The 27,326-nt window shown below is 46.7% G+C and overlaps 1 protein-coding gene across 1 annotated transcript in view; it reads left to right on the plus strand.

The window, feature by feature from the left end:
• The first annotated feature begins 217 nt into the window (after positions 1-217).
• INTU (inturned planar cell polarity protein) overlaps positions 218-27,326 on the plus strand; it is a 274,157-nt gene continuing 247,048 nt past the window's right edge. The window contains exon 1 of the mRNA XM_063920310.1: positions 218-321. Coding sequence (XP_063776380.1) covers positions 233-321 — 89 coding nt within the window. The 5' untranslated portion in view covers positions 218-232. The remainder of the gene's footprint in view (positions 322-27,326) is intronic.

Here is a 27,326-nt window from a genome sequence, read left to right on the forward strand (position 1 = left end):
TTGAATGTGGCCACTTGCTCTTTTGCTGGAGCTGGATTTAGGGATGGGGCACAGAGGGGGCTGAAATACAGATGGATGAAAGAAATCCAGCTCCAAGACTTTTATATTTGTAGCATCTGCTGATAATGTGAGAAGCCAAATATTCACTAAATCCATCATTAAGACACCTACAGGATGAGTAAGAAATGATACCACCTTCTTACCTATACTATGAGACAAGCACCAGAAGACCATGTACAACGCTGGCAGACACATCATTCCCCGGGCTGTCACCAAGAATCTAGATGACCTGGACTCTGTGCAATGCATCTTGTTACATAGGTAAGTTACACAAAGCACCAGCTTTGTGTCTCTGTAGATATGGGCTGGAAATCAGAGGAGGTAGAGCTTGCTAATACTATACTAACTTCTTATGTCACCTGTGGTTATGCAACTTTCATCAGACCATTTTTATGCCTTCACTTTTGATACAGTCCAGTATATGAATGCATTTGTTGTGTATGGTATGGGGGCAGCGATGTCTTGTGAGGTGGTCGTACTCCAGGTCAGGGTCACTTTCTGGTTACCATGACTCGCAGGTCTCATGACCCATTCTAGTACTAGAGTGCACGTCCAAGCTATAATACTGCTTCAAAACAAATATTATAAGTGTAATAAGGGTGGTGTAATAAAGACTAATTCCAAAATAATAAAAACAAATATTTATAGTAAAACTACAGTAACTTTACAGCTGGCATACTGAAGACCACCCCTTTGGACTATCAGATGGGTACACGGTGTGATTCTGCACATGATCATAGATTAACTATCAATAAATGTTACCCGACTACATGAGTGGGTGGTACTCCCTAGTGTCAGTGTCATTGTCATATTAGACAAGAAGAAGAAAGAAGACTGTTGTATGATGTACTGAATGTAGTAAAATGTCACTTTTATTAGTAAAGTTAAAAAAAGCAGTTTACTAGTTTAGACATAAAACACAAATATATACTGTATGTATGTATGTATGTATGGGTCCGGCACTCCACCTGTATATTATGGATACTTTGCCTGGGTGCCTTCTGTGAGCGGACAGCACCTCTCCAACATACATAACAGAAGCAGCGGCACTCCAGGACAGCCAGAGTGTTCAAAATATCTGTGTCGGTTTATTGCATATCATCAACGTTTCGGGGTGTTACCCCCGTCTTCAGGATCCTGAAGACGGGGGTAACACCCAAAACGTTGATGATATGCAATAAACCGACACAGATATTTTGAACACATTGGCTGTCCTGGAGTGCCGCTGCTTCTGTTATGTATATATATATATATATATATATAAAATCAGAGCAAATAACTTGCCACTCACAGACAGTAGGAAAAACTGACCTTCTATCAGTAGAAGTATAGATACAGGCTAGAAGTTAAGCAGGCAGGAATCAGGCAGGTAGGTAGCGACATCCTTTGTTGGACCTGCATGCAGGTCTGACAGGCGACATCGCCAGCGAGGGCCATGCTGCCGAATGTCAGCATCGGCATATGTGTATGCACTTGCTAATATCGGCACCCTGCTGGGTCCTGCTGCTGACATTGCATCGTTTGCGAGTCGTCCAGTGTGTACATAGCATTACACCCAACCAGATCATAAGCACAAGTAAAAAATTGTGTATGGGGATGGGGGGGAGATCTGGGACTTAATTAGCCGCTCAAACCTAGAGCTATTCAATAAAACTGCCTTTTCCTGGCGCGGTAAACCAAGGGTGATGGCATGATTACCCACTGATTCTGAGTAAAACCCAAAATCAATGGGTGTCCCTTTGCGTTAAACCCCAGTTGCTGCTTTTTATTGCGGACTGTTCTCTGCAGCTTACTGAAGCTGCAAGGAAAAGTCTACCTCTGTGCCATAACACATGGGGTAATCCCTAGTTACCCAGTCCAGTAAACCCCAGGGATAATTGGATTCATCCCTACAATACAGATTATATAATCTTTCATTGTGCGCGCAAATGTAAATCGCAAAAAAATCATTTAAAAAATGTTCCTCAGTTACAGTTGCGCAGACACCTACCTGATCTGCATTTTCCTGTCCTGTTCCGCCTCTCCGAGTGTGATCAGGTACGTGCACCAAATCTGCATGTGGATGTAAGCACGCACACTTCTGAGTGGGCAGGTGCAGTTCAAATTTGCATAAGTGTAAAAACCCCAACTCTCCATGTGCCCCATTATCTATTTCACATGTGCCCCATTATCTATTTCACATGTGCCCCATTATCTATTTCACATGTGCCCCATTATCTATTTCACATGTGCCCCATTATCTATTTCACATGTACCCCATTATCTATTTCACATGTGCCCCATTATCTATTTCACATGTGCCCCATTATCTATTTCACATGTACCCCATTATCTATTTCACATGTGCCCCATTATCTATTTCACATGTACCCCATTATCTATTTCACATGTACCCCATTATCTATTTCACATGTGCCCCATTATCTATTTCACATGTACCCCATTATCTATTTCACATGTGCCCCATTATCTATTTCACATGTACCCCATTATCTATTTCACATGTGCCCCATTATCTATTTCACATGTGCCCCATTATCTATTTCACATGTGCCCCATTATCTATTTCACATGTGCCCCATTATCTATTTCACATGTGCCCCATTATCTATTTCACATGTACCCCATTATCTATTTCACATGTACCCCATTATCTATTTCACATGTGCCCCATTATCTATTTCACATGTACCCCATTATCTATTTCACATGTGCCCCATTATCTATTTCACATGTACCCCATTATCTATTTCACATGTACCCCATTATCTATTTCACATGTGCCCCATTATCTATTTCACATGTGCCCCATTATCTATTTCACATGTACCCCATTATCTATTTCACATGTGCCCCATTATCTATTTCACATGTACCCCATTATCTATTTCACATGTGCCCCATTATCTATTTCACATGTGCCCCATTATCTATTTCACATGTGCCCCATTATCTATTTCACATGTACCCCATTATCTATTTCACATGTGCCCCATTATCTATTTCACATGTACCCCATTATCTATTTCACATGTGCCCCATTATCTATTTCACATGTGCCCCATTATCTATTTCACATGTACCCCATTATCTATTTCACATGTGCCCCATTATCTATTTCACATGTACCCCATTATCTATTTCACATGTGCCCCATTATCTATTTGGTGGGATGTATGGCTGCAGTACTACAGTATTAGACTTATTGACCTTCAGGTAAAATATTTGACCTAGAATAAAAAGGGAAACAAGTAGCAAGATTGGCGCTGCAAGAAGTTAAAACTGTTACTCCATGAGAGATTTATAAGGAGGTTGATGCAGAGAGATGTGCAATGATTTATAAATGGAAATCTATCCAAATATATCCCAGTTTACATGACAGTGTTAAAGTATTTTATCACTTGTATGGGGTTCAGTATGATTTACCGACGGACACAATACCGACGGTCATAATCCTGACAGCCATTGACCGACAGTCAAAATACGACACGGTCAATACCGACATTCATTATGCCGACATGTTCAAAATGCCAACATAGTCAGAATACTGCCATTTGAAGTGGCGACATGTCGAAATACCGAATTTAGTTTTCGGGGTGGGGGTTGGTGTCAATGCCGACATAGACACAGTCTAAGTGTACCGCATCCACTTGCCATACTTCCCCTTCTAGGTCCACTGGAAGGGGAAGTAACCATTAAGCAAAATTGAATGTTCCAAGGAAAAGCCCATGAACCTGATTATGAGTCAGCCGATAAGTCATGTATCGATTTCAAGTCCTGTGTACGAGGAAGGAAGCCTGATTCTGATGGATCTCCTGCACTGGCATGAGGTTAATGTAAGTGCACATGTTAATGATGACTGTTGTGGCAGCTGACAAAAAATAAATAGGAGGCGTGGCTTTCTACTTGCAGATGCATAAAAACCCACATTGGCCCACATTCAGCTGCGGTCGAGGGGGATGTTCGGTACTTTGTGCATGTGCAGGACAGCCTGTCGACCCTTTGTACTGTCTGCCTTTTTTCATGTTGACCTTTTGACCCTGTCGACCTAATGTTTGTCTAACATATGGTGTCTATCTATTGACTGTCTAACTAGACACTGTCTATCATCCGGATACCGCCGTGAACCAGGGATGGCCATCGACCATCATTGTTTCAAAAACATTAATGGTCTATGGGCCTAATTCGGACCTGATCGTAGCAGCAAATTTGTTACAAGTTGGGCAAAACCATGTGGGTCATTCCGAGTTGATCGCACCAAGCAACTTTTTGCTGCTGGTGCGATCAACTAATCTCCGCCTATGGGGCAGTGTACTTTAGCATAGCAGGGCTGCGTTCGCTTGTGCAGCCCTGCTATGCTAAAAAAGTTTCACTCAAAACAAGACCAGCCCTGGACATACTTACCCTGTGCGACGGATCCAGCGATGATGGGGCCGGCTTTGACATCACACCTCTGCCCTCCGTTCACCTGGACACGCCTGCGTTTTACTTACCACTCCCCAAAAACGGCAGCAAACGGTAAGTTGACACCCTGGAACGCCCTCTTACTGTTCATCTTCTTGCGGTCGCCGCTGCGAGCGCTTTCTTCTCTGTCAGCATCGTTGCCCGACGACCTCTGTCGCCGGGCAATGACGCGCGTGCGCAATGCGCACGCTGCGTATGCGCATTCCATACCCGTTCGCACTGCAGCGAAGAACCGCTAAGTGCGAACGGGTCGGAATGCACTGCAGGGGGTGGGGGGTGGGGGGGCAGATATAACATGTGCAGAGAGAGTTAGATTTGGGAGGGTTATTTTGTTTCCGTGCAGAGTAACTACTGGCTGCTTTATTTTTGCACTGCAATTTAGATTTCAGTTTCAACACACCCCGCCCAAATCTAAATCTGTCTGCATATGTTATACCTGCCCCCACCCCCCTGCAGTGAACATGGATTTGCCCATTAGCTAACAAATTTGCTGCTGCAATCAACTCTGAATTAGACCCTATGGTGGTCATTCCGAGTTGTTCGCTCGTTGCCGTTTTTCGCAACGGAGCGATTAGGCGGAAAATGCGCATGCGCATGGTACGCAGCACGCATGCGTTCAGTAATTTAACACAAAACTTTGGAGATTTGCACAAGCTCGAGCAACGTTTTTTCAACGCTCGAGTGATCGTAGTGTGATTGACAGGAAGTGGGTGTTTCTGGGCGGAAACTGGCCGTTTTCAGGGAGTGTGCTAAAAAACGCAGGCGTGCCAGGTAAAAACGCAGGAGTGGCTGGAGAAACGGAGGAGTGGCTGGCCGAACGCAGGGCGTGTTTGTGACGTCAAACCAGGAACTAAACGAACTGAGGTGATCGCAATCTAGGAGTAGGTCTGGAGCTACTCAGAAACTGCAAGGAATTATTTAGTAGCAGTTCTGCTAATCTTTCGTTCGCAATTCTGCTATGCGAAGATACACTCCCAGAGGGAGGCGGCCTAGCGTTTGCAATGCTGCTAAAAGCAGCTAGCGAGCGAACAACTCGGGATGACCACCTATGCCCGATGTTAAATACTTTTGCCATCAATAGGGGAGAATGAAATGGTTTCTCACCATCGATGGTACAGAACCATCTGAATTTTTTTTTATTTGTCCCGTGAAAATCAGAAACACCCGTGCGAAGAACTGGTAGAACAGCTAGTTTGCCATAAAATGATCAGTGTTGGAACTGTTTGTGATTGGCTGTTTACAAACATTCTGCTGGCACTGATACATTTTACAGTATTAAGTTAAAAATAAGAAAATCTGAACAAATTTTCCTTTTTTCATTCAGAAAAACAAATCCTGTTTTATTTTTATCTGAAATCAAAAGGATGAATCAATTTTCCCACAAAAGCATTAAGCTTTCCCAGCTCAAGAAAAACATATTTACAGTTCTGATTTTTGGTGGCAAGGGGGCACAGTCTTAATTGAATATGGGTACAGTTTGGATACTTTGGGCTGTGGTTTAATATATCCTAAAATTCCTATCGGGACTGCAGGCAGGTATAGAAATGGGTTGGTAATTCACAAAGAATTAAAATCAAATCCCGTCCTTAGTCACACACAGAATATAGGCATGCTGCATATCCTTTTAATCAGGAGAAGCTGCTTGTGCATCATATTACATTACTTTGAGTCTAAGGCATTTTCACAGAAACAAACGCAATAAAAGATGCTCTGTGCTACCGAATCACATGGCACTCACGCGTTATGTGTAACGCGACTTGCAATTCACGGAGCAAAGATGTAAGAGGACACATCTGCAGTGCTAAAATAAAACTTTTAAAGGGTAAGTGTAATCTATCTTGTGTCAGTCCCACTACTTCCAGGTGGACACTTCTTTTCCAAAGCCACGGTCAAGCCCATATCTGCATGTGCACTACTGGCTATTTCTCCCATTGCGTAGTAGAAGAACTTAGAGAGACAACTCATGTAAAAGTGAACCACGTAATTGCTTGTATTCAGTAAGTTTTCTTTTCTAAAGCCCAGAGAATAAGAATAGAGAGTAAGACATGCATTCAGTGGGTATGCAGTGCGCTTGTTGACAAGCAGAATGTGGACCACGGAAGGCAGGCGCCGGGATGTCAGCAAAATGCTACTTATAGCACTGCACACACACCGGCATTATCAACATGACAGTGATTCATAATGACAGTTGTGAGCATGAAATTCTTTTAAGTTGCCAACACCCCGGCGCCTGCCTCCCGGGAACCACATACTGCTTGTCACCATTATGATTGCCAACAAGCCTTATGTAATACACCAATTCGCAATACAGATTAGGAGACATTGTACAGCAGACTGAAAAATTAGCAGGAAAAAAAACCGTATTGACTTTAGGAATTAGAGACAGCTGACAACTAGGGTGGCCAATCCAGGGACATTTTTTTAATCCCGGGTATCGCAATTAAAAAATGGTCCTTGATGTGATGCTGCATAGGGAGAGGAAGGAGCCGGTAGCATTTGAGCCTCCTGAGGACGCTCAACGCTACCCGGCATTAAAAAAACAAGGGACTGACTGATCCCAAACTTCCCGGGATTGGAGTTTCCAATCCCGGGATTGAATCCCAGGCGATTTTTGGCCTAAATCCTGGGATCCCGCCAAACCCGATCCCGGTATAGCCACCCTACTGACAACCATGGTACAGGTAATCACATCTATCACTGGAAGAGGACAAACTAAGTTAGTATGTGTTGAAGTATCTCCAATGCTTGTCTAACCTTTTCCTCTTTACATGATCACAATCTCAAACATAATCATGAGTAGCAAAACCATTTCCATTATACAAAAACAGCTTTCATTATAAAAACCACAGTACCGCCCATTTATGCCTGCCATACTGTATATGGGCTGATTATGCCACTCAGCCTGTGCACAAAGCAGTGGAATCAGGGTCCCATGTAGATGACCAAATTGGACGAGTTACAATCAGGTTTTGGCAGAGGCCCCTTCCAGCTCCACTAGGCCTGTCAGAAGAAGACTGTGCACTCTGCCGGGAAGCAGTTATTTTCAGGCACGACTGACCAATTTTTCTAGTTAGAGTCAGATTGTTTTTGATTGGAACACTTCTGGACATTGGACTCATTTAGCCACACATTTGCATTTTACAGATGTATCCATAGATTATGTAACTAAGCTGACTCTGCATCCAGCAACACAGTTTTATACTGAATGTGAGTCTTATTCACACCATGATATCGACAAGACTAATACGCTAAACACTGCCGCTGACTTTGCATGCAGCACTGACGTGCTATTCAAATGCTAACCTAGGAAAAAGGCTAAAGAGTAAAGACCAATGACCAATACGAGTAACCTGCACCATACATCCCATAACACACCATTGTGCTTAATCTATGACTTTATACCAACTCGATTGTGTAAAAAATCCAAATCCACAGCACCCAGTACACTATAAGCAAATTTGGATATAGCTGCAATGTAATACAGATGCAAAGTTAAGATATAGGTATGAAAGTGTGAGAATCACTACCCGTGACTGCTGCAAGCCAGTATGAAATACCTGTTGACTATTACATTTAGTAAATGGGACAACTATTCTTAAGAGAGCACAACTGATGTACACCATCAGTACTATCAGAGGAAGACAGATATATAGACAGCCATAAATGGATTTGATTTTTCCTTTCAAAATATGAAAATATATTATGCCATAACTTTAAAGATGAAGGAGAAAAACAATGTATGATTTCCAAAAGGATTCGAGAATGAAGGTCCTAGCCTCAGAAAATTATGTCATTCTTTTGTTCATTCAAGCCAAGCAGCTGTATAGCTATGATTCATTTGTGCATTATTCCTCTATGTACATTCCTTTACAATGGCTTTGTCTTTATAACAAGGATACCTACAATATAGAGCTACTAATAAATATGACTATAGGTCCAGCATAACAAATACACATCAGCAATTCAGGGGGAAAAAATCACACATACACCAAAATAAAAAAAAACACAAACAAACATATAATTGTTAGGGTCTCCTGCTCTGTGCTGCCACGTCGTCATGGCAACCGGGAGACAAGTGCTAGCGGAGTAACCTGAGCGTAGCTGATACTCCGGTTCGGGTCTTTTGCTGTGCAGTGGTTACAGGCTCTGTGCACGGCAGGGGATCCGGTGCTGGTTTTTGTGCTCACAGTCTGTGAGGTCTGAGTGGGGCGTGGACAGCACCTGCTATATAAACCCTCTTCTCAGGTTAGGCAGATGCTGCTGAATCTTTGTTGGTTAGTCAGTTCCTGAAAGCTAGCTAGTACTGTGTAAACTTTGTATTTGTTTGTTGCTTACTGCAAATAGGCCTTGGGATTTGGTATTACACTCTGCCAATCCAGACCTAGCAGTAAGACTGGAGTCAGTCGTTTAACCTGCTGGGGTTCTTTTGTTACTCTGTGAACCTAGCAAGTTTGCGGCTGTATTCTCAGACTTGCCTGCCAAAATCCTTTCTCACTGTGCAAGGTGTTCAGGTGTCAGTTTAGTGGCAGTAAACTGAACCAGTGCACTGCAAGTGAGGACTAGGATTGTGGAGACTCTCCTTGTGTCTATTATTCCATCTCTGACCAAGGAGTTTACTGCCACACCCGTTGGTAACCCTTTAGGGTTTTGCTGTTGCCCTTAGCAACAGCATTTCGGGTTCTCTACGTATTAAATCACAACATCTCGCCTCTTTCCATCTGAGCATTCCTAATACTAGGGAGACACCCAGTTTCTTAGCCTTTGGGCTTCTCTGTTCACTTTGTGTTTATTTTGTTACCCTATCACCTTCTGTGTATGTAATGTCATATTCCCCAGTCTGTCTGTGAGTTAATTTGTTTTGCATCCCTCTCCGTTCAGACACCAGTACATTCCTGCTGGCACTGGTGTGCATAACATATTCAGCAGCCCAATACTCCTGTTGAAATTTTGTGGGAATATGGAGCATACCCCTCAAAATACTTTGCAACAGGTGGTCGATCAGGTGCAGGTCCTGACTCGACAATTTAAGGATTTGTCCATTAAAATGCACACCTCGCAGGCCGCTGGCGGAGCTCCCGCAGCAGCAGTACCTTCAGGGGTTAAGGAGCCGAAAGTAAATCTCCCGGATCGTTTTTCTGGAGATCGCTCGCAGTTCTTTTGTTTCAAGGAGAGCTGCAAGCTATATTTCCAACTTAAGCCTCAGTCTTCTGGGTCGGAGATTCAGCGGGTGGGCATAGTGATTTCCTTGCTACAAGGAGACCCACAGGTCTGGGCATATGGGTTGCAGCCTGACTGTCCGTCGCTTAAAAGTGTTGATGCTTTTTTTACGGCACTGGGCATGTTGTATGATGACCCTGACAAGACGGCCTCAGCCGAGGCTCAGATTTCGATCCTTAAGCAAGGGCGAAGGCCAGTTGAGGTTTATTGTACGGAGTTTCGGAGGTTGGCCCATGATACCCAGTGGAATGACCCAGCCCTGAGACACCAGTACCGAAGAGGTCTTTCTAACCAGTTAAAAGACCAACTGGTACAATATCCCTTTCCTGATAGCTTGGATCAGCTCATGCAGTTATCCATTCGGGTGGATAGACGGCTGAGAGAGCGCAGGCTTGAAAGGGAGACCGAGGTTTCCTTCTTTCCCAAGGGAACCTCAGACTCTGAGGAATTTTCCGAGGAGCCTATGCAGATTGGGGCTACCCGCCTCTCCTCGCGTGAGAAGACGCGGAGGAGACAGCAGGGGTTATGTTTGTACTGTGGGAATAAAGGTCATGTGGTAGTATCATGCCCAGAAAGGCCGGAAAACTTCAGGGCCTGAGGGTGATGGGAAATATCCTGTCAGGCCAGAAGTCAGAATTTCCCAAGAAGACTTTTATCATTCCGGTGACCTTGAAGATCCTCGGTCAAACTGTCAAGACTGAGGCCTTTGTGGACAGTGGGGCCGACTGGGTTTTTATGGACCGCCAATTCGCCCTGAAACACTCTGTTCCCTTAGTACCCTTGGCATCGGAAATTGAGATTTGTGGGTTAAACGGGGAACCATTATCCCAGGGTAAAATTACCTCTTGCACTAGCCAGATTTCTTTGTTTATTGGAGCCACACACTCTGAAAAATTGTCCTTTTATGTGACTGTCTGTACTTTTGCCCCATTGGTGTTGGGGTTACCCTGGTTAAGGGCCCACAATCCTCAATTTGACTGGGTCTCTGGGGAGATTCTTAGTTGGGGTACTGATTGTTTCAGGAGTTGCTTGAGCCTTCCAGTCAGGCTTTCGCAGCTAAGTTTGCCAGGATTGCCAGGATGTTATGCAGATTTTGCGGACGTGTTCTCCAAAAAAGTTGCAGAGGTACTACCTCCCCATCGCCCCTATGACTGTGCCATTAATTTGTTGCTGAATGCTAAGCTTCCCAAGAGCAGGTTGTACTCCCTGTCACGTCCTGAGACTCAGGCTATGGCAGAGTACATTCAGGAGAACTTGGCTAAGGGATTTATCAGACCTTCACAGTCTCCAGTTGGGTCGGGGTTCTTCTTCGTGGGTAAAAAGGACGGTTCATTGCGACCCTGCATCGACTTCAGGGAATTGAACCGTATCACGATTAAAAACTCATACCCACTGCCTCTCATTTCGGTCTTGTTTGACCAGCTTCGTACTGCCACCATTTTTTCTAAGATTGACCTACGCGGTGCGTACAATCTAATCCGAATAAGAGAGGGGGATGAATGGAAGACTGCCTTTAATACCCACTCAGGGCATTATGAATATTTGGTGATGCCTTTTGGGCTCTGTAATGCCCTGGCAGTCTTCCAGGACTTCATGAACGATGTGCTCAGGGAATATTTGGATAGATTCTTAGTTGTATACTTAGATGACATCCTAATCTTCTCCCATTCCCTGGAGGAACATCGGAAGCATGTACGCTTAGTCCTCCAGAAACTCAGAGACCACCGGCTTGGGGCGAAGCTGGAGAAGTGCGAATTTGAAGTTCAGCAAATCGCATTTCTAGGATATATTATCTCCCCAGAAGGTTTCCAAATGGAGGGTTCCAAGGTACAGGCAGTCCTGGATTGGGTGCAGCCCACTAGTTTGAAGGCGCTTCAGCGTTTTCTGGGCTTTGCGAATTTTTATAGACGATTTATCGCTGGATTTTCGTCTATAGTGGCGCCCTTGGTGGCACTCACTAAGAAAGGGGCGGATGTTGCTCACTGGTCTTGTGAGGCCAAAGCGGCTTTTGCCCGTCTCAAAAGGGCATTTGTCTCGGCCAAGGTGCTGCGACACCCAGATCCAGAGCGTCCTTTTGTGGTGGAGGTGGATGCCTCTGAGATGGGTATTGGGGCAGTGCTCTCTCAGATGGGGGTGTCTGATAATCGCCTTCATCCCTGTGCTTACTTTTCCCGTAAATTTTCGCCTGCCGAGATGAATTATGACGTGGGTAACCGGGAATTGTTGGCTATTAAGGATGCACTCGAGGAGTGGAGACACTGGCTTGAGGGGGCTAAGTTTGTGGTCTCAATTCTCACCGACCATAAGAATTTGGCATATTTAGAGTCAGCGAAGCGCCTCAATGCCAGGCAGGCATGATGGGCTTTGTTTTTTGCTCGCTTTAATTTTTTGATAACATATCGCCCTGGGTCAAAAAACATCAAGGCTGATGCGCTCTCGCGGAGTTTTGCTCCAATCCAGGAGACCACCGAGGAGCCATTACCCATTGTGTCCCCATCATGTATTAAAGTGGGCATTACCCAGGACCTCTTGTCATTAGTCCTTAGAGCACAGGAGCAGGCTCCTCCAGACCTTCCGGTAGGTCTTTTGTTTGTGCCTCCTAGGTTAAGACAGCGAGTGTTCCTGGAATTCCATGCCAAGAAGTCGGCAGGTCACCCGGGTATTGCCAGAACTCGGGAGTTGCTATCTAGGGCGGTGTGGTGGCCCTCGGTGGCTAGGGATGTGGATCAGTGGGTTCGGGCATGTGACATCTGTGCCCGAAATAAGACTCCTAGAGGAGTTCCTGTTGGCCCATTACATCCACTCTCTATTCCATCTAAGCCATGGACCCACATTTCAATGGATTTTGTGGTGGACTTGCCCAAATCCTCGGGGATGACAGCCATCTGGGTTGTCGTTGACAGGTTTTCGAAGATGGCGCACTTCGTTCCATTGGTTGGGCTGCCATCGGCCAGACGCCTGTCTGAATTATTTATGCTGCATGTTGTGCGCCTCCACGGGTTGCCACTTGATGTGGTCTCTGACCGCGGATCCCAGTTTGTGGCCAAATTCTGGAGGGCATTTTGTTCCGATCTCCAGATTTCTGTCAGCTTGTCGTCAGGCTACCATCCGCAGTCTAATGGGCAGACTGAAAGGGTGAACCAGTCCTTGGAGCAGTTCCTCAGGTGTTATGTCTCCAAGTGTCAGACTGACTGGGTTGCTCATCTGTCCATGGCGGAGTTTGCCTATAACAACGGGGCTCACTCTGCTACAAGGATCTCTCCCTTCCTTTGTGTGTATGGGCATCATCCTAAGGCCAATTCTTTTGACCCCCTGGACTCCACGCCTGGTGGTTCCTCTGTGGTTTCGGTCCTTAGAGGTATTTGGAGGAAAGTGAAGAAAGCCCTTGTGTCTGTGTCATTAGTGACCAAAAGGGTTTTTGATAAGCGGAAAAGACCCTGCAGCTTCAAATTAGGAGACTTTGTCTGGTTGTCTACCAAGAATTTGAAGTTGAGACAGCCATCTCATAAGTTAGGCCCCCGGTTCATCGGTCCTTATAAGATCACTAGGGTTATCAATCCGGTGGCATTTCAGTTAGATCTACCCCGTTCTTTGGGTATCAATAAAACATTTCATTGTTCCCTTTTAAAACGGGCGATTAGTAATCCTTCTTCCAGTGGAAGACCTTCCCCTCTTCTGATACGTGGCCAGAGGGAGTTTGTTGTTGAAAGGATTCTTGACTCCAAGATGGTTCGGGGTCGGCTGTCATTTTTGGAGCACTGGAAGGGGTATGGCCCGGAGGAGCGGTCGTGGGTGCGCAGTTGTGATCTTCATGCCCCCAGACTGTTACGCTCTTTCTTCTCGCAGTTCCCCGATAAACCCGGTGGTAGGGGTTCTTTGACCCCTCGTCAGAGGGGAGGTACTGTTAGGGTCTCCTGCTCTGTGCTGCCACGTCGTCATGGCAACCGGGAGACAAGTGCTAGCGGAGTAACCTGAGCGTAGCGGATACTCCGGTTCGGGTCTTTTGCTGTGCAGTGGTTACAGGCTCTGTGCACGGCAGGGGTTCCGGTGCTGGTTTTTGTGCTCACAGTCTGTGAGGTCTGAGTGGGGCGTGGACAGCACCTGCTATATAAACCCTCTTCTCAGGTTAGGCAGATGCTGCTGAATCTTTGTTGGTTAGTCAGTTCCTGAAAGCTAGCTAGTACTGTGTAAACTTTGTATTTGTTTGTTGCTTACTGCAAATAGGCCTTGGGATTTGGTATTACACTCTGCCAATCCAGACCTAGCAGTAAGACTGGAGTCAGTCGTTTAACCTGCTGGGGTTCTTTTGTTACTCTGTGAACCTAGCAAGTTTGCGGCTGTATTCTCAGACTTGCCTGCCAAAATCCTTTCTCACTGTGCAAGGTGTTCAGGTGTCAGTTTAGTGGCAGTAAACTGAACCAGTGCACTGCAAGTGAGGACTAGGATTGTGGAGACTCTCCTTGTGTCTATTATTCCATCTCTGACCAAGGAGTTTACTGCCACACCCGTTGGTAACCCTTTAGGGTTTTGCTGTTGCCCTTAGCAACAGCATTTCGGGTTCTCTACGTATTAAATCACAACATCTCGCTTCTTTCCATCTGAGCATTCCTAATACTAGGGAGACACCCAGTTTCTTAGCCTTTGGACTTCTCTGTTCACTTTGTGTTTATTTTGTTACCCTATCACCTTCTTTGTATGTAATGTCATATTCCCCAGTCTGTCTGTGAGTTCATTTGTTTTGCATCCCTCTCCGTTCAGACACCAGTACATTCCTGCTGGCACTGGTGTGCATAACAATAATATACATACTGTAAAGCGCAACTATACAAGAAACTGTTAATAAAAATAAAAAAAGATAATTATGCAGTATAATTTATTCCGTCTGTATATTTGAAGGGCTCATAAAGAGTTGAATGCATTTCATGCCAAAAAATAAGATTTTACTCACCGGTAAATCTATTTCTCGTAGTCCGTAGTGGATGCTGGGACTCCGTAAGGACCATGGGGAATAGCGGCTCCGCAGGAGACTGGGCACAACTATAAAGAAAGCTTTAGGTCTAACTGGTGTGCACTGGCTCCTCCCACTATGACCCTCCTCCAGACTTCAGTTAGGATACTGTGCCCGGAAGAGCTGACACAATAAGGAAGGATTTTGAATCCCGGGTAAGACTCATACCAGCCACACCAATCACACCGTATAACTCGTGATACAATACCCAGTTAACAGTATGACAACAACTGAGCCTCTCAACAGATGGCTCAACAATAACCCTTTAGTTAAACAATAACTATATACAAGTATTGCAGAAATCCGCACTTGGGATGGGCGCCCAGCATCCACTACGGACTACGAGAAATAGATTTACCGGTGAGTAAAATCTTATTTTCTCTGACGTCCTAAGTGGATGCTGGGACTCCGTAAGGACCATGGGGATTATACCAAAGCTCCCAAACGGGCGGGAGAGTGCGGATGACTCTGCAGCACCGAATGGGCAAACTCTAGGTCCTCCTCAGCCAGGGTGTCAAACTTGTAGAATTTAGCAAATGTGTTTGACCCCGACCAAGTAGCTGCTCGGCAAAGTTGTAAAGCCGAGACCCCTCGGGCAGCCGCCCAAGAAGAGCCCACCTTCCTCGTGGAATGGGCTTTCACTGATTTAGGATGCGGCAGTCCAGCCGCAGAATGTGCAAGCTGAATCGTACTACAGATCCAGCGAGCAATAGTCTGCTTTGAAGCAGGTGCACCCAACTTGTTGGGTGCATACAGGATAAATAGCGAGTCAGCCTTTCTGACTCCAGCTGTCCTGGAAACATAGATTTTCAGGGCCCTGACTACGTCCAACAACTTGGAAGCCTCCAAGTCTTTAGTAGCCGCAGGCAACACGATAGGTTGGTTCAGATGAAAAGCCGATACCACCTTAGGGAGAAACTGGGGACGAGTCCTCAATTCTGCCCTATCCATATGGAAAATCAGATAAGGGCTTTTACATGACAAGGCCGCCAATTCTGATACACGCCTGGCCGAAGCCAAGGCCAACAACATGACCACTTTCCACGTGAGATATTTCAACTCCACGGTTTTAAGTGTCTCAAACCAATGTGACTTTAGGAAATCCAACACCACGTTGAGATCCCAAGGTGCCACTGGAGGCACAAAAGGGGGCTGAATATGCAGCACTCCCTTAACAAAAGTCTGAACTTCAGGTAGTGAAGCCAGTTCTCTCTGGAAGAAAATCGATAGAGCCGAAATCTGGACCTTAATGGAACCCAATTTTAGGCCCATAGTCACCCCTGACTGTAGGAAGTGCAGAAAACGGCCCAGCTGAAATTCCTCCGTTGGGGCCTTCCTGGCCTCACACCACGCAACATATTTTCGCCAAATGCGGTGATAATGGTTTGCGGTAACTTCTTTCCTAGCTTTAATCAGCGTAGGAATGACTTCCTCCGGAATGCCCTTTTCCTTCAGGATCCGGTGGCTTTTCCCAACAGTTTACAATCAGTTGAAAGAATTCCGGATGAAGTCCCCACTCTCCCGGGTGGAGGTCGTGTCTGCTTAGGAAGTCTGCTTCCCAGTTGTCCACTCCCGGAATGAACACTGCTGACAGTGCTAACACGTGATTTTCCGCCCATCGGAGAATCCTTGTGGCTTCTGCCATCGCCGTCCTGCTTCTTGTGCCGCCCTGTCGGTTTACATGGGCGACTGCCGTGATGTTGTCTGACTGGATCAGTACCGGCTGGTTTTGAAGCAGGGGTTTTGCCTGACTTAGGGCATTGTAAATGGCCCTCAGTTCCAGAATATTTATGTGCAGGGAAGTCTCCTGACTTGACCATAGTCCTTGGAAGTTTCTTCCCTGTGTGACTGCCCCCCAGCCCCGAAGGCTGGCATCCGTGGTCACCAGGACCCAGTCCTGTATGCCGAATCTGCGGCCCTCTTGAAGATGAGCACTTTGCAGCCACCACAACAGAGACACCCTGGTCCTTGGAGACAGGGTTATCAGCCGATGCATCTGAAGATGCGATCCGGACCACTTGTCCAACAGGTCCCACTGAAAGGTTCTTGCATGGAACCTGCCGAATGGAATTGCTTTGTAGGAAGCTACCATCTTTCCCAGGATCCGCGTGCAGTGATGCACCGACACCTGTTTTGGTTTTAGGAGGCCTCTGACTAGAGATGACAGGTCCTTGGCCTTCTCCTCCGGGAGAAACACTTTTTTCTGTTCTGTGTCCAGAACCATCCCCAGGAACAGTAGACGTGTCGTAGGGACCAGCTGTGACTTTGGAATATTTAGAATCCAGCCGTGCTGTTGTAGCACCTCCCGAGATAGTGCTACCCCGACCAACAACTGCTCCCTGGACCTCGCCTTTATCAGGAGATCGTCCAAGTACGGGATAATTAAAACTCCCTTCTTTCGAAGGAGTATCATCATTTCGGCCATTACCTTGGTAAATACCCTCGGAGCCGTGGATAGACCAAACGGCAACGTCTGGAATTGGTAATGACAATCCTGTACCACAAATCTGAGGTACTCCTGCTGAGGATGGTAAATGGGGACATGCAGGTAAGCATCCTTGATGTCCAGTGATACCATGTATTCCCCCTCGTCCAGGCTTGCAATAACCGCCCTGAGCGATTCCATCTTGAACTTGAATTTTTTTATACATGTGTTCAAGGATTTCAAATTTAAAATGGGTCTCACCGAACCGTCCGGTTTCGGTACCACAAACATTGTGGAATAGTAACCCCGTCCTTGTTGAAGTAGGGGCACTTTGACTATCACCTGCTGGGAATACAGCTTGTGAATTGCCTCTAACACTGCCTCCCTGCCTGAGGGAGTTGTTGGTAAGGCAGATTTGAGGAAACGGCGGGGGGGAGACGTCTCGAATTCCAGCTTGTACCCCTGAGATACTACTTGAAGGATCCAGGGATCCACCCGTGAGCGAGCCCACTGATTGCTGAAGTTTTTGAGACGGGCCCCCACCGTACCTGGCTCCGCCTGTGGAGCCCCAGCGTCATGCGGTGGACTTAGAGGAAGCGGGGGAGGACTTTTGCTCCTGGGAACTGGCTGTATGCTGCAGCTTGTTCCCTCTACCTCTGCCTCTGGGCAGAAAGGACGCACCTTTAACCCGCTTGCCCTTATTGGGCCGAAAGGACTGTACCTGATAATACGGTGCTTTCTTTGGCTGTGAGGGAACATGGGGTAAAAATGTAGACTTCCCAGCTGTTGCTGTGGACACGAGGTCCGAGAGACCATCCCCGAAAAACTCCTCACCCTTATAAGGCAAAACTTCCATGTGCCTTTTAGAATCTGCATCACCTGTCCACAGCCGAGTCCATAACCCTCTCCTGGCAGAAATGGACATTGCACTTATTTTAGATGCCAGCCGGCAAATATCCCTCTGTGCATCTCTCATGTATAAGACTGCGTCTTTAATATGCTCTACGGTTAGCAATTTAGTGTCCCTGTCTAGGGTATCAATATTTTCCGACAGGGAATCTGACCACGCAGCTGCAGCACTGCACATCCATGCTGAAGCAATAGCTGGTCTCAGTATAATACCTGTGTGCGTATATACAGACTTCAGGAAAGCCTCCTGCTTTCTATCAGCAGGTTCTTTTAGGGCGGCCGTATCCGGAGACGGAAGTGCCACCTTCTTTGACAAGCGTGTGAGTGCTTTATCCACCCTAGGGGATGTTTCCCAACGTGACCTATCCTCTGGCGGGAAAGGGTACGCCATTAGTAATCTTTTAGAAATTACCAGTTTCTTATCGGGAGAAGCCCACGCTTCTTCACACACTTCATTTAATTCCTCAGATGGAGGAAAAACTACTGGTAGTTTTTTCTCTCCAAACATAATACCCTTTTTTGTGGTACCTGGGGTAACATCAGAAATATGCAACACATTTTTCATTGCCTCAATCATGTAACGTGTGGCCCTATTGGAAATTACATTTGTCTCATCGTCGTCGACACTGGAGTCAGTATCCGTGTCGACATCTGTGTCTGCCATCTGAGGTAGCGGGCGTTTTAGAGCCCCTGATGGCTTTTGAGACGCCTGGGCAGGTACAGGCTGAGAAGCCGGCTGTCCCATATTTGGTATGTCGTCAAACCTTTTATGCAAGGAGTCGACACTGTCGCGTAATTCCTTCCACAGAACCATCCACTCAGGTGTCGACCCCGCAGGGGGTGACATCACATTTATCGGCATCTGCTCCGCCTCCACATAAGCCTCCTCATCAAACATGTTGACACAGCCGTACCGACACACCGCACACACACAGGGAATGCTCTGACAGAGGACAGGACCCCACAAAGCCCTTTGGGGAGACAGAGAGAGAGTATGCCAGCACACACCAGAGCGCTATATAACACAGGGATTTACACTATAATTGAGTGTTTTCCCTTAAGCTGCTTATATTATATATTTGCTGCGCCTAAATTTAGTGCCCCCCCTCTCTTTTTTACCCTTTTGTGCTTGAAACTGCAGGGGAGAACCAGGGAGCGATCCTTCCAGCGGAGCTGTGAGGGAAAAATGGCGCCAGTGTGCTGAGGGAGATAGCCCCGCCCCTTTTTCGGTGGACTTTTCTCCCGCTTTTTTCATGGATTCTGGCAGGGGTATTTATCACATATATAGCCTCTGGGACTATATATTGTGATGATTTGCCAGCCAAGGTGTTAATATTGCTGCTCAGGGCGCCCCCCCCCCCCCCCCCAGCGCCCTGCACCCATCAGTGACCGGAGTGTGAGGTGTGCATGAGGAGCAATGGCGCACAGCTGCAGTGCTGTGCGCTACCTTGTTGAAGACCGAAGTCTTCTGCCGCCGATTTCCAGGACCATCTTCATGCTTCTGGCTCTGTAAGGGGGACGGCGGCGCGGCTCCGGGACCGAACGATCGAGGTCTGGTCCTGTGTTCGATCCCTCTGGAGCTAATGGTGTCCAGTAGCCTAAGAAGCCCAAACTATCTCCAGTCAGGTAGGTTCGTTTCTTCTCCCCTTAGTCCCTCGTAGCAGTGAGTCTGTTGCCAGCAGATCTCACTGAAAATAAAAAACCTAACATATACTTTCTTTTCTAGGAGCTCAGGAGAGCCCCTAGTGTGCATCCAGCTCAGCCGGGCACAAGATTCTAACTGAAGTCTGGAGGAGGGTCATAGTGGGAGGAGTCAGTGCACACCAGTTAGACCTAAAGCTTTCTTTATAGTTGTGCCCAGTCTCCTGCGGAGCCGCTATTCCCCATGGTCCTTACGGAGTCCCAGCATCCACTTAGGACGTCAGAGAAATGTAGTAGTAAATTGCATTCATAATATATACGAATATGCAGAGCCGTAAGCAATCTTAAAATGTTTGTTTGCAGATGGAATATGGAACCCCTCTAGCTGGCCAAGGGCTGGCAGATATTATAGCATGGTGACCACATGCTGTATGTTTCCCTGCTATAGTGCCATCAGCACTAGATGACATTGCCTAGTGCTGGCAGTGCCCCCATCCGCATTCCCTGGTTTTGCCACTACCAACCTATGCTATAAGCAGTATACCTGGTTCTGTGCTGATAATATAACCATCACCACCGCAGCTCTTGTGCCATGGAGAAGCCATAGATACTGCATGACCACACCCTCACTGTACTTTGATACTCTATCCAGCTCCTTCTTTCCCAGTTCCGCCACTGAGGTGCTAAGTGCAGCTCTGATAGCATAATAACAGACATAGACTCTTTTTTTTAATGTCCCATATGCAGTACAGACAGATGCATTTCATGGTTCTGAGTTGGATCTACAGCCAACTTACATAAGCTCCAATATAAGTACCTGAGAAGTTCCATGACAATATAAATACATAAAGGATTTTGATAAAGTACTAGTTTAATTTGTAGATCTCCATGTCACGGAGAACCAGTTTATATAATTGCCTCCACACTGTGCGATACCATGATTGTGCCATCATGCAGAGCCGGCCCTAACCAATATGATGCCCTAGGCAAGATTTTGGCTGGTGCACCCTAGCACCACCGCTGGTTCTGCCTCTGACCTTGCACCTCTTTTCCAGCACCATCACCCCTCATTCATAGCAGTCCTTGTACCCCCTATGTTTTAAATAGGAACAGTTTTCACATTTGACGCACAGCCCAAAAAGGGGCATCTTCTTGCTGGGAAGGGGCATGGTCACACAATAGTAACCGCAATTCCAATTACGCCACACAGTACTGCAACTTTATTCACATTTTATCTTGCGATAGTGTCCATAATTCATATTACATCCCACAGTAGTATCACTTTACCTTATAAACTTTACTCCTCATAGTAGAGCCCCTTATTCACATTACATCACACTGAATTGCTCCTTATTCACATTACACCACACCTTTTTGCTCTTTATTCACATTAGACGACAAAGTAGTGCCCTTTCTATATGCAACGCCACATAGTAGAGCACCTTATACACATAATGACACACATTAGTAATGCATTTATACACAATTCCACACAGTAATGCCCCTTACACATGAGACACATTAATGTCCTTATAAACATAATGCGCCTTACACATTATGACAACCTTTATTAATGCCCTTTTACACATAATGTCCCTTACATATATGCCGCACATTATTAATGCCCTTATACACATGACACACATAGTGCCCCCTACACATTTGCTGCACATTATTAGTGCCCCTATACACATAATGACACACATACAGTAGTACCCTGTTACACATATGCCGCACATTATTAATGCCCTTATACACATAATGACACACCTAGTGGCCCTTTACACATATGTTGCACATTATTAATGCATTTTTACATGACACACATAATGCTCCGTACACATATTCTGAACACTACTGCACAACCAACCCACTCACATGCACACAGTACTCACACTTCCACTAACACTGTGACCTCTGCCTCTGCTTGGATACAGATGTGTCCTCACAAATCTTGCATCAATGCTAACGTTGGGCACCTTTTTTAATGAAAATGCATCTTATTTGCATTGCTATGTGGCTAGGATGCACAAGCAGCTTCTGCTGATTAAACTGATATGCAGCATGCCTATATACTGTGTGATACTGGCTGTATCTGCATATGAAATGCTACATACAGAATATAGGCATGCCACATATCATTTTAATCAGCAGAAGCTGATGATGCCCCTAGGCATATCAAATGCCCTAGGCAACTGCCTAGTTTGCCTATGCCTATGGCCGGCTCTGCCATCATGCATCGCTGGGCACCGTCACAATGACGCAGTTAATGGTTAATTGCATCAAGTCCTCGCCCGTTTCATTGAGGAAGTGAGCGGGATCCAGGAGTGTGGCCTACTTACCCGGGAAAACTAGCCAGAATTTCAATTGTCTACTGGATATTCCAGGAGAGAATGCATGTAGATTTTTGTCAGGTTATTGAACTACTGTACAAAAAAAAAAAAAAAAAAAGACACACATAGAAATGCTGAAGCTACACACTGGCGCACAAAGCACTAACAAAAAACAAAAATAGAATAACACATATATACTACTGAAGGATATGGTGGCTCAATCAGCATGACATCAGAGAGAGAGACCAAGGAGAGTCAGGAGATGCAGAAGTGCAACTCCACCACTGACCTAAACCCCAAGGGCCAGCTTATATATAACTCTGACATGTCATCGGATTGTGATGTTATTGTGACCCATCAATAGTGCATGTGTAGTGCAGCAAATCAATGGTATATTTGACATTTGCCTACCCTTGGGGAATAGTGGGAGTTAATCTACTATTCCAGGAGTCTCCTGGACATTATAGGACTGTAAGCAACTATGGTAGATCAAGACAATGTAAATACAAGGTGGCTTCTACTATCCATAAGAAATTACAGTTGGGGGTTAATTCGTTTTCCTACTGAAGGTCAAGTTGTTTTTGTTTTTCCTTTATGCATTCTGCAGAGTAAAGCTGCTAAAAAGATGTGAGCGCCTGTCCTGCACATGCGCCTGCATTTTCTGCGAGGGGGTGGGGGTGCGCAGAAAATGCGATTGCCTTTGCCTGTCAATCAGGCAGAGGCGGTTGCGGGGCGGCAACACTCCGTTTCCTAGGTGGAAACGAAGCGTTGCGGGAGCGGCGGCGTGGAAGCGGGGGAGGGGCGTGATGGCGGTGGCTGCATGATGTCACACGCAACCACCGCGATCAGAAACATGGCGGCGGGATTACTGAGGGCTCAGCTAAGCTGCGCTGACAGGATGCAACATTAATTTCTGTTTGATGAAGGAGGGGAGGCAGCGGTCAGCATGCTGAGCATGCGAACAAAAGGATTGCAAATTCTGCTAATTATATAGATATATTTATCCTACTTTGCCCCCTGTAATACAACTACACTCCACCCCAGATAAATCCTATGTGTGCACATATGCATTATAGATATATAGCCAGGGTGGCTGTAATTAAACTTCCCCTATTCAGAGATTTGGTGGGGACTAATTAGGACACGGGAAGCAGAATTCAATGAACAAAAAAAAAGAGTGCAAAAAGTTGCTGATAGCGGGCAAAATGTGGGAACAGCATGAAACAGAAAATAAGATTTCACTTACCGGTAAATCTATTTCTCGTAGTCCGTAGAGGATGCTGGGACTCCGTAAGGACCATGGGGATTAGACGGGCTCCGCAGAAGATAGGGCACTTTAAGAAAGCTTTGGACTCTGGGTGTGCACTGGCTCCTCCCTCTATGCCCCTCCTCCAGACCTCAGTTAGGGAAACTGTGCCCAGAGGAGATGGACAGTACGAGGAAGGATTTTTGTAAATCTAAGGGCGAGATCCATACCAGCCACACCGTATAACTTGTGATAAACCTACCCAGTTAACAGTATGAACAACAACATAGCCACGGTTCCACCGAAAAACTATAACATAACCCTTATGTAAGCAATAACTATGGGGGTCATTCCGAGTTGTTCGCTCGTTATTTTTTTCTCGCAACGGAGCGATTAGTCGCTAATGCGCATGCGCAATGTCCGCAGTGCGACTGCGCCAAGTAAATATGCTATGCAGTTAGGTATTTTACTCACGGCATTACAAGGTTTTTTCTTCGTTCTGGTGATCGTAATGTGATTGACAGGAAGTGGGTGTTTCTGGGCGGAAACTGGACGTTTTATGGGTGTGTGCGAAAAAACGCTACCGTTTCTGGGAAAAACGCGGGAGTGGCTGGAGAAACGGAGGAGTGTCTGGGCGAACGCTGGGTGTGTTTGTGACGTCAAACCAGGAACGACAAGCACTGAACTGATCGCACTGGCAGAGTAAGTCTCGAGCTACTCAGAAACTGCACAGAGAAGTCTTTTCGCAATATTGCGAATCTTTCGTTCGCAATTTTGATATGCTAAGATTCACTCCCAGTAGGTGGCGGCTTAGCGTGTGCAAAGCTGCTAAAAGCAGCTTGCGAGCGAACAACTCGGAATGACCCCCAATATACAAGTCTTGCAGAAGAAGTCCGCACATGGGACGGGCGCCCCGCATCCTCTACGGACTACGAGAAATAGATTTACCGGTAAGTAAAATCTTATTTTCTCTAACGTCCTTGAGGATGCTGGGACTCCGTAAGGACCATGGGGATTATACCAAAGCTCCCAAACGGGCGGGAGAGTGCGGATGACTCTGCAGCACCGATTGAGCAAACAGGAGGTCCTCCTCAGCCAGGGTATCAAACTTATAGAACTTTGCAAAGGTGTTTGTCCCCGACCAAGTAGCTGCTCGGCACAACTGTAATGCCGAGACCCCTCGGGCAGCCGCCCAAGAAGAGCCCACTTTCCTAGTGGAGTGGGCCTTGACCGATTTCGGTAACGGCAATCCTGCCGTAGAATGCACCTGCTGAATCGTGTTACAGATCCAGCGAGCAATAGTCTGCTTTGAAGCAGGAGCACCAACCTTGTTGGCCGCATACAGAACGAACAAAGCTTCAGTCTTCCTGATTCTAGCCGTTCTGATCACATAAATCTTCAAAGCCCTGACTACATCCAGGGACTCGGAATCCTCCAAGTCCCGTGTAGCCACAGGCACGACAATAGGTTGGTTCATATGAAAATATGAGACCACTTTTGGCAGAAAGTGAGGGCAAGTCCTCAACTCTGCCCTATCCACGTGAAAAACCAAGTATGGGCTTTTATGTGATAAAGCCGCCAATTCGGAAACACGTCTTGCCGAAGCTAACGCCAACAACATGACCACTTTCCACGTGAGGTATTTCAACTCCACAGTTTTGAGTGGTTCAAACCAAGGTGACTTGAGGAAACGTAACACCACGTTAAGATCCCAAGGTGCCACCGGAGGCACAAAGGGAGGCTGAATATGCAGCACTCCCTTCACAAAGGTCTGTACTTAAGGAATAGAGGCCAATTCTCTTTGAAAGAAAATGGATAAGGCCGAAATCTGGACCTTTATGGACCCTAATTTTAGGCCCAAAGTCACTCCTGTTTGAAGGAAGTGAAGTAGACGGCCCAAATGGAACTCCTCCGTAGGAGCAGCTCTGGCCTCACACCAAGAAACATATTTCCGCCATATACGGTGATAATGTTTTAACGTCACATCTTTCCTAGTCTTGATCAGGGTAGGAATGACTTCCTCCGGAATCCCTTTTTCCGCTAGGATCCGGCGTTCAACCGCCATGCCGTCAAACGCAGCCGCGGTAAGTCTTGGAACAGACAGGGCCCCTGCCGCAGCAGGTCCTGCCTTAGAGGAAGAGGCCACGGATCCCCTGCGAGCAACTCTTGCAGCTCCGGATACCAAGTCCTCCGTGGTCAATCCGGAACAATGAGTATTGTTCTGACCCTGCTTCTTCGTATTATTCTCAACACCTTGGGTATGAGAGGAAGAGGAGGAAACACATAGACCGATCTGAACACCCAAGGTGTCACCAGAGCGTCCACCGCTACCGCCTGAGGGTCCCTTGACCTGGCGCAATACCGCTTTAGCTTTTTGTTGAGACGGGATGCCATCATGTCGATTTGAGGCAGTCCCCAACGATCCGTGATCTGTGCGAAGACTTCTTGATGAAGTCCCCACTCTCCCGGATGCAGGTCGTGCCTGTGAGGAAGTCCGCCTCCCAGTTGTCCACCCCCGGGATGAACACCGCTGACAGCGCGCTTACATGGCCTTCCGCCCAGCGTAGAATCCTGGTCGCTTCTGCCATGGCCAATCTGCTCCTTGTTCCGCCTTGGCGGTTTATATGAGCCACTGCTGTGACATTGTCTGACTGAATCAGAACCGGTTTTCTCCGAAGCAATTCCTCCGCTTGACGCAAGGCGTTGTATATGGCCCTCAACTCCAGGACGTTGATGTGGAGACAAGACTCTAGGCTTGACCAGAGACCTTGGAAATTTCTTCCCAGTGTCACTGCTCCCCAGCCTCGGAGGCTTGCGTCCGTGGTCACCAGGACCCAGTCCTGAATGCCGAACCTGCGACCTTCTAGTAGGTGAGCACTGTTCAGCCACCACAGGAGAGATACCCTGGTCCTGGGAGACAGGGTGATCCTTTGATGCATTTGTAAATGGGACCCGGACCACTTGTCCAAGAGGTCCCATTGAAAAGTCCTCGCATGGAACCTGCCGAAAGGGATGGCCTCCTAGGAAGCCACCATCTTCCCCAGGACCCGCGTGCAATGATGCACTGAAACCTTTTTTGGTTTTAATAGGTTCCTGACCATGGCTATGAGTTCCTGAACCTTTTCGATCGGAAGAAAAACCTTTTTCTGGTCTGTGTCTAGAATCAGCCCCAAAAAGGTCAGACGCGTTGTAGGGACTAGCTAGGACTTCGGTATATTGAGAATCCAGCCATGTATCTGCAACGTCTTCATGGACAGAGACACGCTGTCCAGCAACCTCTCCCGAGATCTCGCCTTTATGAGGAGATCGTCCAAGTATGGGATAATTGTGACCCCCTGCCTGCGCAGGAGCACCATCATTTCCGCCATTACCTTGGTGAAAATTCTCGGGGCCGTGGAAAGCCCAAACGGCAACGTCTGAAATTGGTAGTGACAGTCCTGCACTGCAAATCTCAGGAACGCCTGATGCGGGGGGAATATCGGAACATGAAGGTAAGCATCCTTTATGTCCAGGGACACCATCCAATCCCCCCCCTCCAGGCTGGCGATGACCGCCCTGAGCGATTCCATTTTGAACTTGAACCTCTTCAAGTACAGGATCAGAGATTTCAGGCTTAAAATGGGTCTGACCGAACTTTCGTGGACCACACCGGTTTCGAACCGGTTTCGGGACCACAAACAGGGTTGAGTAATATCCCTCTCCTTGCTGGAGATGAGGAACTGTGACAATCACCTGTTGAATATACAATTTTGACGGGGAAGCCGGCAGAGCCGATTTGAAAAATCGGCGAGGAGGCAAGTCTTCGAATTCCAGCCTGTATCCCTGAGAAACAATCTCTAATGCCCAGGGATCCACCTGCGAGTGAACCCAGACATGGCTGAAAAATCGAAGACGAGCCCCCACCAGATCTGCCTCCCCTCGGAAAGCCCCAGCGTCATGCGGTGGACTTTGCAGACGCAGGGGAGGACTTCTGCTCTTGGGAACTAGCTGTGTGCAGCTTTTTCCCCCTGCATTTCCCTCTGG

Source organism: Pseudophryne corroboree, chromosome 1, assembly GCF_028390025.1.
Source record: "Pseudophryne corroboree isolate aPseCor3 chromosome 1, aPseCor3.hap2, whole genome shotgun sequence".
NCBI classification, from domain to species: Eukaryota; Metazoa; Chordata; class Amphibia; order Anura; family Myobatrachidae; genus Pseudophryne; species Pseudophryne corroboree.